At 35.9% G+C, this 14,717-nt stretch overlaps 2 protein-coding genes across 3 annotated transcripts; both read left to right on the top strand.

The window, feature by feature from the left end:
* The first annotated feature begins 1,573 nt into the window (after positions 1 to 1,573).
* On the top strand, positions 1,574 to 6,975 carry LOC116297516 (neuronal acetylcholine receptor subunit alpha-7-like). 2 transcript variants are annotated; one of them, XM_031705757.2, is made up of 5 exons: positions 1,574 to 1,684; positions 2,876 to 3,024; positions 3,247 to 3,291; positions 3,489 to 3,598; positions 4,138 to 6,975. In XM_031705757.2, exons 1-5 carry the CDS (start codon positions 1,612 to 1,614, stop codon positions 5,246 to 5,248), a joined length of 1,488 nt encoding a protein of 495 aa, XP_031561617.2. In that variant the 5' UTR covers positions 1,574 to 1,611; the 3' UTR covers positions 5,249 to 6,975. The 2 variants fall into 2 exon arrangements, with proteins under 2 accessions (XP_031561617.2, XP_031561618.2); XM_031705758.2 differs by lacking the exon at positions 2,876 to 3,024 and having other exon boundaries at positions 1,632 to 1,684.
* A 97-nt stretch (positions 6,976 to 7,072) lies between these two features.
* On the top strand, positions 7,073 to 14,119 carry LOC116297507 (neuronal acetylcholine receptor subunit alpha-3). Its single transcript, XM_031705745.1, has 6 exons — positions 7,073 to 7,272; positions 7,367 to 7,465; positions 10,131 to 10,279; positions 10,958 to 11,002; positions 11,543 to 11,652; positions 12,335 to 14,119. The coding sequence occupies exons 2-6, from the start codon at positions 7,405 to 7,407 to the stop codon at positions 13,458 to 13,460; spliced, it is 1,491 nt and encodes a 496-aa protein (XP_031561605.1). The 5' UTR covers positions 7,073 to 7,272; positions 7,367 to 7,404; the 3' UTR covers positions 13,461 to 14,119.
* The last annotated feature ends 598 nt before the right edge of the window (positions 14,120 to 14,717 follow it).

Genomic DNA, 14,717 nt, shown 5'->3' with positions numbered 1-14,717 from the left:
TATCTATCGACTTCGTACAACCGGGCCCAGGGTAATAAACTAAGTTAATTATTATTAATAGCGCAGCGCACTGATTCTAAAAATAGCTTAAAGATTCGGACAAACATTGCATTGTGTTTAACCGCTACGAGGATCATACGAACCGATTTTATTATTTTTACTTAAAGTTACAATAATAACCCATGTAAACTAAGATCATTCGGCTGTGAAAATTATCTGCTGAAAGTAAACTTGTAAGTTTGTTTGTCCGAATTTCGCCTTTGTTTTCGTTTTTATGACGTCACGGTTGCGCTGCGCTATTCGTCATTTATCAGTTGGTTCAACATGGGCCAAAAAGAATCACAAGCAGTTTGAATTAGGTAAACATCGGCCCTGCAGTGAGTATTAAAAAGGCCGTCAACAGTTAATATGGACCTACACTTTTTTTTCACTAGACAGCTTATATCTTCGTTCGCACGTTACGTCATCACGGCCATGTTGGTACCATTTAACAAAAGATTTCCCATTTTCCATTGTTAATGGTACCACAATGGCCGCCATGTTTTTGTCTTTGATTTGAAATGTACTTGCGGATAACATAACAGACGCTACGAAGTCGATTAAAAAATCACGACTACCTCGGTCTACTGGGAAGAGTAGTATAATATTCTTCTGTAGTTTTCTTGCACTTTTTTTTTTTTTTTTTTTTTTTTGCTTTTTTTGTTTTGTTTTGTTTTTGTTTTGTTTGTTTTTTGTTTTACTTAGACAATATTATTTCACGGTTCAAGGGTTAAATCCCTCTCTGCATACACCGTTCGCAAGCCCGTTATACAATGTAAGTAATGTTTACAATATGAGCGGCCGTGCTGTATCGGACGGACACGAATGTTGTAAACGGCTTGTGAAACGCCGTGAATAATTCATAACTCCTTTTGACATTTTGAATTCATATGCTAATTAAATACAACCAATAATGCTGAATCAGAACAGTATACATCCACTGTAAATCCACTTTCATTGTAAGGTTTGTATCAGGTTTACATGATAGTCATGTGACCTGATTTTTAGAGCTGTATTGGCTTAGACTCTCAATTATTCATGCCGATTTTACAAAATAAAATAAAATAATTCAAAGGTAGGATTATTTCAAACTAAAAACACCCTCGTTTTTATTTCTTTGCAGGTATAACAGCTTGAGGTCCTGCAGGTGGTCGCAAAGAAGGTTGCAAAATTTTTATGACATTTGTCAATTGAGTCAGAAGTAATATATACAATATGAGCGGGAGATCTGTATGAGGATTTAAATAAGCGAGCTGCGAGAGCTGTTTTAAACCTCATACAAATCTCACGCGAATATTGAATATATTACATATTACTTTTAAAATGTCTAGATTAATGCTTCTTTTTTTTTTAGAGTAAAATTTTTGATATTAAATGTAATTTGACCGAGATATTTCAAAGTCAACCTTATGCAAATCAGGACGAATTCTGTATCAGGGTTTACAGATGACTTCACGATAGTGATTTTGTATTGTTCTAATGTCATTAACTATTCATGCTTTTTTAACATATTAATTAAGACACCTCTAGCAAGTGGAACAAAAACCACGACTAAAGTCCTACACAGACAAAATGTGGTTTTTGAAAATGAAATTATCAGTTCTATTTGGCTTTCTTTGGATTCATCTCAGCCTGAAAGCCTCAGGTAAGGGATAAAACATATTTTGCTGTTAAATGGGACTCTAAAACATGTAAAGTTGTTTTATGTTTAACGATAAATTGTCGAGATTTGTTATGGTTACTGCGCAACACTTCACAAGTTTGTTAATCTTATTTTCTCTCGTGTGTGGTGAAGTTGATAACTCTAAACTTTCCTGTCCTGTCCTGACCTGTTTTCACTTCAAAAAAACAACAACAAAAAAAAAAACAACAAAGAATGTTAAAAATAAATGTTCAGCATTATTTCTTTGCTCTTTGTATTTGATAGATAAATTCTTCCTGCTTGTGCATGTAATTAGCAAATTATTTATGGCAGAATTCAGATGATGTTACTCTGAATTATACTTTCTTGCTTGCGTTAAAAATAATTTTAATTAATATTTTTAATTTTCTTATTTTTCTGTGGTCGGTTTTTTGATTTTTTTGTGGATTATTTCCCTCTTTCCTTCTCTTTCTATTTGAAGTAATAGTTCTTAGGTAGATAACGCTTCTCTTATTCCTCTTACAAAGATGAGACAAAGAGATGTAAGGAGAGAGAGGGGTAAAACGGATGGAAGGGAGTGAGAAAGAAAGAAGAGTGGGATGGACAAAACAACAACTTAGACCAACGACGACCAACACAAATTTATGAATTTTCTCTGGCAAATAACCGTGAAAATGATCTGTACCTTTTCCGGCGGTTCTGACAATATCTTTGTATTTTAGTAGACGTTTAATTTTCTAATAATTAAACAGTCATGGTTTTATTAAAAAATCTTTTATAATGAGGCTTGAGCTGGCATTTCAATTGCTTGCCGAGAGACGCTCTCAAATTAATTTGGGATTTTGCCGAAAATAATGCGATTTTTTAACAACTCAGCGATTGATATCGTTGCCATGGTTATGCTAATCAACCATAAATACTAGGTAATTAGTCCTCGAGCCAGAATGGGCTACGAGTCAATAGCCCATGGGGCCACTACTATTAAGATATAACTTTTAGCATAGTAGTAGCTCATCAGTCCAATCAGAACCCAGTACTGATGATAGACCGCTAGTTGGCTTTGACTAATACCTAATAGACCTCTTGCCCTTGGACGTAATCCTTTGTTCATGCCTCCAACATCTCCACCTCTGATTTTGTTCTCTTGACTTTTTTGGGAATGCTTGCTAACCATGAATTGTGTTCACAATCAAGATGCTGTTATGAGACCCGTCAACAATTCAGAAAGCGACCTACTCCAATACATCCTCACCAACTACACCCCAGACACTCGTCCAGTTCAAAATCAAAACGATGCAGTTGTCGTACGTTTTGGAATCATGCTTAAGCAAATCATCGATCTCGTGAGTAGGGGTCTAGTTATGTCTAACATCTAGGGATTGTGAAGGTCTAAATGATCTATTAGTTTTTATTTATTGTATCACAGTGTGGGACAGTCACGACAGAGCCAGGAGTCTAAGTGACAACACAAAAACCCAATTAGTAGATGCTTTGAAGAAAATAGAATAATTGTCACAATTTTTTCACGTTTGAATATATTTTTTAAATATTCTTTTTTCTTTTAGGATGTGATCAACCAAATCATGACGGTTAACCTTTGGTTGAGAATGGTGAGTTTTCATTTGATTATCTGCCTGCCTGCCTGCCTGCCTGCCTGCCTGCCTGCCTGCCTTATTTGTTGCTCTTGTGTTTTTGGTTATAGCTTGTTAGCTTCTTCCTTGTTCATTTGTCTGTTGGTTTGTTCAACTTTTGCACGGTTTTGCTTGACATTTTCATTATATTATGTATAAACTACAAATATTTTCAGTTCTGGAAAAACGAGCTGATATCGTGGGATCCTGAGAAGTTCAATGGAATTAAAGTCATCAATGTCAAACCTAACAAACTTTGGGTGCCAGATATAACGATTTTTAATAGGTAACGATAACAGATACTAGTACTGGTTTTTGTTGGTATATATAAGAACATAAGCAAGATAGCAACAGCAGCAACAGCAGCAGCGGCATCAACAGCAGCAACAGCAGCAACAAAACAACATCTTCCAGCTCAACTTACAACAAAAGCAACAACAACGATCGTTCTATTAGCAACGACAACAGCAATTACAACAGCAACAGCAGAAGCACCACAAACAGCAAAAACGACAGAAATAACAACAGCAACAGCAACAGCAACAACATCAGTAGCAACAGCAGAAACAACAGCAGCAGTAGAAACAACAGCAGCAACAACAACAACAACATCAGTAGCAACAGCAGAAACAACAGCAGCAGTAGAAACAACAGCAGCAACAACAACAACAACATCAGTAGCAGCAGCAGTACAAACAACAGAAGCAGCAGCATAGCAACAATAGCAGCAGCAGCAACTGAACGACAGAAACAGCTTAATTTTGTCTTAATTTGTCATAATTAACTGCTCTGATAAAAGTTCGTGTGATTTTTGTTTTTTTATAGTGCTTCAAAGACTTCATCCATTGGTGATCTATACACGAAGATAATGTCTGAAATAATAGTCAACTACACTGGCGAGGTTCAGTGGAATTCCCCCGCTATAATCAGTACAGAATGCAAAGTAGATGTTCGATACTTTCCCTTTGATACTCAAGTGTGTGAGATTGAGTTTGGTTCGTGGACATACGATGGTCTTCGAGTTGATCTTCAGCTTCTTTTAAGCTATATTGATATTGCTCAGTATTCAGTCAGTACAGAATGGAACTTGCATAAAACTTCAGCCAAAAGAAAGTGTTTGATTTACACCTGCTGCCCAGAGCCTTATCCATCAGCACTTTTCACTTTGGTCCTCAAAAGAAGACCTATGTTTTTCATATTCAACATGATTATCCCTTGTGGGGTCATAACACTGCTGTCTCTCTTTTCTTTCATCTTACCACCGAACTCAGGCGAGCGAGTCTCGTTTGTCATGACTGTACTTCTCTCTCTGAGTGTCTACATGCTTATGGTAACAGAAAAGATGCCTCAGTCAGCGGATACTCCGATAGCATCAAAGTTCTTTATGTCAATGATGGTGCAGATAGCTTTATCACTCGTGGTCACGTGCTTCATAATAAAATTCCACAACAACAATATTCCAATACCTCCACTGTTTGACAAGGTCATAAATCAATGGCTTGCGAGCTTGCTTTTAATGAAAAGAAAACATGGACGTAAAAGAGAGAATGGCACTGAGAATGAAAATGAGCCAGATATGTTCTTCAAGAACGGAGGTTTCTTGCAAGATGACTCTGATCTTGTCATCACCCAAGTGCATGGCCAAAGACAGATAGAAAAGATCAAAAACCCTGAAAACAACGAAAAGAGAGGAACCAGGACTAACAACAACACGAAGCAACAAGATATTTCAGAACTCTTCAAAGAAGTGAAAACCATAGCAGACAAGATAAGACAAAACGACCAGGAAGAGAGTAAAAGAGAAGAATGGATGTTTGCCACCGAAGTACTCGATCGGTTTTTTATATGTACCCTTTTTTGTAGTATTTCCATTGCTTGCATCGTAGTATTTTCTGCCGTACATGATGCTGTGATGGTAGACGGCTCTGTCGATTAAATTCGGACTTAAGAGCGTTCATGGGCATTGCTCATGCGCATCCTTTCTACGCAGGAGTTTAGTGCGAACATGCTCATTCAAATATTACATTTAATTACGATATACAAATACCAAAATAAGGGCATAATCAACAGTACAATATTCCAATGTAAAGACTAGCCTAACAAGCGGAGATGAAAAAAATATCAAGGAAACAGGTTTTTCATTTTTTCAAACTCGGTTCACAGTCGGTCACCCTTTTCTTTATTTTGGTTTTGAAAGCACTTTTATATAATACCTAACTTTCTAATTACCCTTTTTTAAATTTTTGACATAAAGGTGAAATGCTTAGCAATAATTGGGTCATTTTCTAGTGTACTCTGAAAAATGGGGATTGACTAATTAATTTGTGATTTTTTTGGAAATTTTTACCACAAAAAAAGTGAACTCGCATATTTAATTTCATCGAGCATAATTTTAAACAAATTTGACGATGGGGATTTTTCCGCCCATGAACGTCCTTGATATAGATTGTTACATTAAATCATGATTATTTGGGATATATCACTCGCAACTCAAAAAAGCTAGAACTTACTGTTGAGTTTAAATTTTTTCAAAAAAAAAAGTCTACGTGTAGAGGCTTTGCACCATTACGTGGTGGCAGCCATGACAGGGTACATAACAATAGAGTGGTTTTCACACTGGGAAACTGAATCATTTCTCAAGTAAATCAGATTAGATCAGAATCAATTGTTCCTACCCCCTGTCATGGCTGCCATCACGTGATGGTGCAAAGCCTCTATATACATTATTATGTTATTAACTATGGCTGGTTTTAAAATGATCAATTTTGAAACTTTATTAGTCATAAAAAAGACAGCAAATGAACCCAGCAAAGGTAAAAAGTTTTAACCAGATAAGAACATCGACGAGAGTCGTCGGTTGACAACTCGTATCTACCCAACGTAACATTCCTAGCAGGTTAGCCTGAAAAACGCCAAGTAAACGATGAAAACATAACAAAGTTGTTTAATATTCCCTAAAAAGCAATTTATTAAGTTAAAGTTAATAACTGTTATAATCTAGATACTGCCGATTTTTTATTTGAAATTTTTACCATTACTATATATATATATATATATATATTACGAACGGCAGGGAATGTTCCCCGCTGCTGGGTCTCCCTCGTTGGCGATTCTTGGTATTTTCTCTGCCAAGAATTGAGAGAGACTCTGCTAGCAGTGAAGAAGTGATGTCTCAGCGGTTCTGCGGCTGAGATTCTATTGATTTCAACCCCAGATAAAAATGCAATCTACAAAAATTAATAATCGTAATTACGATCTAAAAAATATAATACGCGATTTTACTAGGGTATGTGATTTCGATTTCACACAAAAAATGCACGCAAAATGTCTTAAAATAGACTATTTGATGAATTATAAACTATTTGTCTTTTTGGTGTGGGTTTCAAGCTAAACTCTTTTTGCCATCATATATATGATTAAATATTAATAAACGTAATACTTGTACCAAGCTAAGTTGAAATTGTAAACTGAACTATAAGTTAGAAAAAAATAGGACAAAAATATTATAAATTACTTATTGTGTTTTGGGAAAAGGAGCATACGAATCTCCAAATTGATTAAAGCTTTATTAGTCATACCAGTAATGATATATATCATAACAAAATATTATTGTTTCACCCTGAGTAACAAATTGCTTGCAATAAATAATTAATAAGATAAAATATGCAGAAATAAAATGAAATTTAAATTCTTCACAATCCTCTTCATTTCTCTTCTCTTCTCTTCCCTTCCTTTGCCTTAGAAAACCAATAAACATATCCCCACGCCAGAGGTTAAATGGTAAATTACGAGCTCTCAAAATACAACATCAATCACTCCACAGCCAATGTGAGATTGTAATTCATGACCTTACTTCACCAAAAACTTAAAATCAATTGACTAAAAGTTTTTTATCTGCAAACGATGAGAGTTTTCTTCTTCAAGTCAAGTGTTATATCAGCGGGCAAGACGTCCCATGAGGTACTGTCTCGTTATTAATTGTCATGTGACAAATCCTGGTGTTTTAGAAAGCAATTGAAATAAAATAATTAATCACGTTTGAGTTATTTTTCAGTTTTGAGGAAGCAGGCAACTGTAAACAGAGATTGAATCATGAAGAAAGTCTTGGCGTTTTTCCTTGTATTTCTGCTAACATTGATATCAACAAGTACAGGTACCATATCTCTGTTTAGCTTTAGTTATTCTGCGGTCAATTTAGTGATAAAACTAGCTTATTACTTATAGTTTACGACATTAATCGATTCACCAAGAACCCTGCCAACAAAAAGGGATTAAACAGTCTATGACTGTCGAAAAACTTTTAAGCCTAAAACAACTTTTTTTCAAAAAAACGTTCTTCATTTATAAGATGCCTAAACTGTGATTCTAGCATATTTATCTATGCGCGCTAATCAAACATAACATAGTTCTTTCACTCTTAATAATACTCAATTACAAAAGATATTTCCATTAAATCGTTTCCAGTGATATCAAGATAAACAAAAATATTTTGCTTTGTTTCATCCAGACTTGTTTCTACATCAATAATTCGCGTATTTAGAATTTTTTCGTGTTAAATATAATTTTTATTAGGCGTGATAGAGTTATAGATTTGACGATGAATATTACGGGTAGTATAACATATTGTAATAAGACAACGTTTCGGTGTCATCACGACACCGTCATCAACATAAATATCATTATTATCTGCTAAATATTATGTATTCTATTCTATGTCATGCGGATACCGAAACGTTGTCTTAGGCCCCGTCCACACAATGCCGGATAAATTTGAATCCGAATTTTTATTTATTCGGTTAGGCCTACCGTCCACACTAGTCCGGGCGAATCCGGAACAATTCTTCACCGAAAACGAATTTTCGAAATGGAACCGAATAAATAAAAATTCGGATTCAAATTTATCCGGCATAGTGTGGACGGGGCCTTATTACAATATGTTACTTCCCATAATATTCATCGTTAAAAATAATTACAAATTTTGCTAAAATTGCCTGTAAGATACCAAGTAAAGTTAATGAAAGTGAAAATAAAACAGAAAAAATAAAGATAACATACTAAACAAAAGATATTTCTTGTCTCACATAACAAATTTTACGACCTAAAAATAATTGACTTCTAATTAGTTTTGGTCTAATTTTTGGTTTGTCATGCTCAAGTTTATTACGTTTCTTTGTTTGCTAATTGCGTAGATCTCGATAATGGAAAAAAACGACAACAACAACCTGCAATTGAATTTATATTGGCAAATCATGATTTTCAAGATTTTGGGCCGTAGTAGTCAAAATGTTATGTAACTAAGTTGAAAACTGGTTGAAAACAACTGGTTGTAAAACAAATTGCATAATTTTCTACAAATTCTTACTCTGTGCTTTTGTTTTATTTGAGTTTTATAATAAAATTCATTAATTTTTTTAAAATTATACTGACTTTCCCCAACAGAAGATTTCAATTCAATTCTTACAAACGTACAATTCAGTTACTATTTTTATTTTATCTTAAGTCAACTTTTCATTGCTGGTTTAGTTCTAAATGAATACAATAAAAAATTTTTTTTTTAAATCCAAATTTTGAAGTGTTAAAATCTATAGTCCTTTTTTTCCAAGTTTAATATTTCAATTCTACGCACGACATTTGCGTTACCATGGTGATTTAACTTCCTTGAGTATGTTGCTAGGCGACAGCATAGTATTCACTCCAAAACGTTATCTATTTTATATGATGGAATTGACGGTTTTAGTCTTCTTTAATTTCTTTCTTTGAACATTTTTTTCTCTTGTCTTGTTTTAGCTAATCAAAGCCTTTTCTAGAGTCTAGCTACTTCAAATATCTTCGTAGAAAATTCTCGACACTTCAAAAAGTGATAGATGGTGTTGGCCTTGCTTGACTTTAATGATATTAGCTCGTAGTGTTTCGTGGTTTGATTAAGCCTTATTGTGATTTCTAGACTGAATTTTGCGTCAGACTTTCAAGTGTAAGCTCCAAATTTGACAATAAAGATTGATACATATTACCACAACCGCAAATGATTTTGAGTGGCTTTATTATTATTATTATTATTATTATTATTATTATTATTATTATTATTTAGATATTTTCTTCTTTAAGCTTTACGATTATTGGTCCTTCACACACTAAATAAATCGAGCAGCATCTTTTTACAACGTCATAGCCGCCATCTTTGCTGAATCATACAAAAGATTGGGTCTTGGTTCTTCTATAATTATATTGACCAACATGGCGGACATATATGTCTTCGTCCGTAAATTCTCACTACACCTATATCAATACAGAAATCTTGTAAAGAATTCTAGTCAACCACAATGCATCAATAAACTGCATGTCTGTATTATTGTTTACGTTGTTCGTGAAGCTCTTCCAACCACTGGTGGAGCAAAATTTCTGTAAATTCGCTATGAGAAAATCTTTAATTTCTCAAAGTTTGCTCCCATTCATTCCTCAGCAAATAGACTGAATTTTTCAGAGAGATTCTCTTCGTGATATCATGAGATTTTGGTCGTCCATGACAACGAAACCTACATTAGAGTCGTTGCCAAAAACATATAGATCTCACGGAAAGCATAAAGGGACTATTTATACTACTTTGGTCGTAAAACATTTAGCAGGAATAACAATACCGATTTTTGACCGCCATTTTGCCTGGCAGAGAAAATAGCGCTTTGCTTAGCATTACATTGTTTCTGGCGCGCAGTGCACTGTGGTTAATGAGGATCATTTTAAATTAATAATTAATAACAATAATTAATAAAATACTTCTTGAAGATTAACATAATGAATGTATATATGTATATGTTTTTTAGATGCTGTTATTGTGTCTCCGAACAATTCTGAGGGTAGACTAATGGAGTATATATTTGCCAACTACAGTTCAGATATCCGTCCAGTAGCTAACAACCATGACCCCGTGGTGGTACGTTTTGGCATTATGCTCAACCAGATCATCGATGTGGTAAGATATGTTTTACCTATTGCAGCCAATACTATTCTTTTTGTAGGTATAGGCTCTTTGCAGCTCAGTAATCACGTGCTGATTAATTCACTGAGAGCAAATGAATGAAAACCTTGATTCCCATGGGTGAAATATACTGATGAGCAAACAAACTTTCTACAACCTGTTTCGAGAGATCGTAATAAAACTGCATTTCGTTTGACACTGGTTACACATCGTTTCATTCAGTTCTTTACAAGTAGCTAAAAAGAATCACCAATCTAAAATAAAAGAAAAACATTTGCTCACCGGTACAGACACGTCACCGTTAACTGCAAAGGGCCTATTGCTGGTTTCCAATCATTCCCAAAATTAAAGAATGAAATAACAAGTTGTTGTTGTTGTTGTTTTCTTTGTTTTTGTTTTTGTTTTGTTTTCTTTGTTTTTTTTTTTTTTTTTTTTTTAAGGTATATGTACAATTCAACTTGTAAATTATTCAATTGTTTTTGAAACCGTACTGAAATACATTCTGATTGACTGTTATTGGCCGATGTCTGAATGAGTTTTTTGCTGCGGCGGCGAAATTTTAAAGGACGATTGATGGACATTTGTACGTGTGTGAATCTTAGGGTGAAATGCGAAATGTCGCACGTAAACTATATCATCATTTTCTCTTGGTGTTTACTATTTTTATTTTAGGATGTCGTCAATCAAATTATGATTGTCAATGTATGGATCAGAATGGTAAGAGATCGAATTTGAATTGAGCGTTTTGGTTTTCGAGGAGGGAATAAACTAGTAGGCTCAGATAACAGAGAACCTGGAGAAAAATCCCTCAATAGAGAGATCTGACAAACTCTTCTTAACATACAGCTGGTGGCGAGTCAAGGAATCAAACCCAAGACCTCAGCACTATTGGAGAACTGTTGATTGTTAATTTGTTGCTCATATAATGCCCGGGGGGGGGGGGGGGGTACTCCCCTATATTCGCTATACGGGTACGTGCCGCCAAACAGGGTATGGTCTTCAGCGATTTCATCCGGAACAGGGTATATAAAATCGCGCTTGCTCTGGAACAAGGTATATGAAATCACGCTCTCTACTCTCTGGAACAGGGTATCAATTTTCGCAATACCGGAACAGGGTATGATTTTCAGCGATGTTGCTCTGGAACAGGGTCAGGGTTCAGTGGGCTCAGCGGCACCCTAAACGGGCAAGAGTACCCCCCCCCCCCCCCTCCCCTTTCGCGATATAATGAAACATTTGATATTTTCTTTTCTGCAGTTCTGGAAGAATGAGATGTTCAAATGGAATCCCGAAGAATTCGGAGGATTAAAATCGATAAATGTTGAACCTTCTAAGGTGTGGGTCCCAGACATTACACTGTACAACAGGTACGGTATACCGTTTATCGATGATATACTTTAAAGAAAGACGAATAGAGGTAATGATGAAGAGTAAGAAACGGGTTGCCTTGTCGTATGCATGGCGTGTATGTTAATACTGACTCAAATTCTTCTACGCCAAAGCATAACAATATTCAACTCTATTCAGAGAGGGTGACACGTGACAGTGGCAGAGTTCATAAACTTGTTGCTATCTATTCTGAATGTTCCTGAATCAGAGCGGGCCATGGCCACGGCTTAAACATTTGCATATATAATTTTAGAGCATCGGTAGCACCTTCTACTTTATATTTTAAGACTTTGAGTGTTGGTCCGGCAAAGGCTTGAACCACGACCTCCCGCACAATAGTCCAGTGCCAAGCAACTGATCCAACTAGAGGCGACGGCGGGAAGCGATCTTAAACATGGAAAGAATAATTTCATGTCAAATATATATATGCGAAGGAGCTTTCGTCCTTGCCGCTTCCACTTCTAAGACCAAAGATTGTCAGAAGGGGTAACTCGACTTGAGTGTTGAATGATAACTTCCCAGACACCATATTCAGAGATACTGGGATAAAACTAGAGGACCTAACGAGACATCTCGGTCAAGGCCGCAAGATGATGATGATGATGATGATGATGAATTATGCATTTTTTTATAGTCTTTTTTTTCTGTGTTGTCTTGCAGTGCATCCAAGTCAGGAATGATTGACTCTTTATACAAAAGGATTACCTCCAAGATCATCATCTCATCTACTGGAGACATAACGTGGCTCTCTCCAGCCATCCTCACCACGGCATGTAGCGTTGATATCCTTAACTTCCCGTTCGATTCACAAAAATGCCTTTTGGAGTTTGGATCATGGACGTACAATGGCTTGAAAATCGATATTCAACTTCACCAAGACAAAGTCGATCTCTCAGACTACAAGAGTAACAAAGAATGGCACTTGGAAGACGCCCCTGCAGAGAGAATCGTTATAAAGTATTTATGCTGCCCAGAGCCTTACCCAACTCTGAAGTTTTATCTTCTCATAAAAAGAAGAGCAATGTTTTACATTTTTAACTTGATCATACCATGTGGGATGATCACACTTTTGTCGTTTTTTTCTTTCATCCTACCACCGAATTCCGGTGAGCGAGTGTCTTTCGTGATAACTGTCATGTTGTCTTTAAGCGTGTATATGCTGCTGGTAACAGAGAAGATGCCACAAGCCGCAGAAACACCCTTAGCATCCGAGTTCTTCATGGCCATGTTGGTCCTTGTTGCGGTCTCTTTGGTTGTCACTTGTTTCGTTATCAGATTCCACAGCAAAAAAACGCCATTTCCTCCAATTCTTCGAAAAATCTTCAATGAAAAGCTCGCGAAAATATTATTTATGAGCGCCCCGAAGAAAAACGAGGTTGACTCCCAAATCGCTAAGTCCAAAAAGGATAAGCCTTTCTGTCTTACTAATGGTGGATTTCTAAATGAAGAAGCGGTTCTCAAAATGACGAGACTTGTCCGGCTTCATTCATTACATCATTTGGAAAAACCAGAAAATTACGAAGAAAATAATGGAAGCATAGAACGAAACCGCTCTAATCCAAATGAGCGCGTCAAAACAACAGAAGAGTTCGAGAAACTACTTCACGAAGTGAGGTTTATTTCCAAAAGCTTTCGAGAAATCGAAACTGAAGAAGAAAAAAGAAGTGAATGGGCCTTTTTTGCGGACGTATTGGATCGTATTATTTTTCTAATTTTACTATTCGGCAGCGTAATTGTTTCTGTTGGTATTTTCTCCAAAATTCCGCGCAATTTCGTCATTGAATAGCATCACCTCAGAAAAAGAACTTTTGATTAATAGTACTTGAAAACAAGCTCAAAGCTTCACTATCTCTAAATTCCCTTGTGTTGTCATGCAAGTTAAAACAAGAAAAAGACGTCGAACCAGACAATGTATTGGAACTATTTGGTGCCGGTCGCAACATTTACGACCAGGAGGTCTCGAACTACACAAATTTGAAGTTAAGTTATTTAAAAGTGACATGTCCAAAGTGGTGGTTCAGATGATATGGCAATGACAGCCACTGCTACTTTAAAAAGGTTAATATTCATTGACACTTACTGAAGAGAGGACCGTTAATGCAAACACCAGGCTTTTTTGATTTTTTGATTTTTTTCAGGTTATCATTTCCTGAACTTTCTACTGTTTTAAATCCTATAAAATGAAGCATTGAATTCAAATACTACACTGAGTGATTAAACTAAAACCTCATGATAGTTTTGATTCATCAGCTCAGCTTTTTAATTATAAATTAACTAGCCAAGCTTTCGAGCATCTTGCTCTTCATCAGGGTAAACGGTTGTGACTTAACTTGGCTTAACTTAGCTTGATTTATAATTAAGAAGCTGATGAATCAAAACTACCATGAATCTCCACTCGTCTTACAAACACTTATTGAAAATAAACGTATTTCCAAAATCACAGTATTCGCGGTTTGAGTGTTTGAGTGTCTTCACTGTAAACTACAGCAACAGGCAGTCACAAATATGAGGAAAAGTCTCCATAGTCTGAACAAATTGGACTTCCTTTACGCACCAATACAGGAAGCACTAAGAAGGCAATATAGATATAGGCGTCTACTGTTAAGCAACGTACGACAAACGTTATTTAGAATTCATTTCACATCACCATGTTGCAACCAGCAGCTCTTCCATAGTGCAAATTGATGGTTTTCACGGCGGCCATGTTGGAGAAACTTAGCAAAAGAATCGTAGTTTGTTATATCCTCCAACATGACCGCCGTGCCTTTTGTTAGTTAATTCTCTTGTGAATGGTTAAAAACCATCAATAATGTACCCTCGAACAACCAAGAAAAGTCGACAAATTTGAACCACGTCAGAAGTCTGCTACAAGACAACAAAAGGTTTTACAGAGGGTCCCCTTCATAAAATGAAAGGATAATCAAAACAAGTGATCAAGAGAACCATGCAATACTAAACAACAGTATGAACATGATGATGATGATGATGATGATGGTGATGATGGTGATGATGATGATGGTGATGGTGATGATGGTGATGATGA

This window comes from Actinia tenebrosa, unplaced genomic scaffold, assembly GCF_029948245.1.
Source record: "Actinia tenebrosa isolate PJP-AT-01 unplaced genomic scaffold, QUT_ActTen_1.0 PGA_scaffold0__85_contigs__length_37466705, whole genome shotgun sequence".
NCBI classification, from domain to species: domain Eukaryota; kingdom Metazoa; phylum Cnidaria; class Anthozoa; order Actiniaria; family Actiniidae; genus Actinia; species Actinia tenebrosa.
Note: the sequence above shows the minus strand (reverse complement) of the source record. Positions and strands in the feature narration are given on the sequence as shown.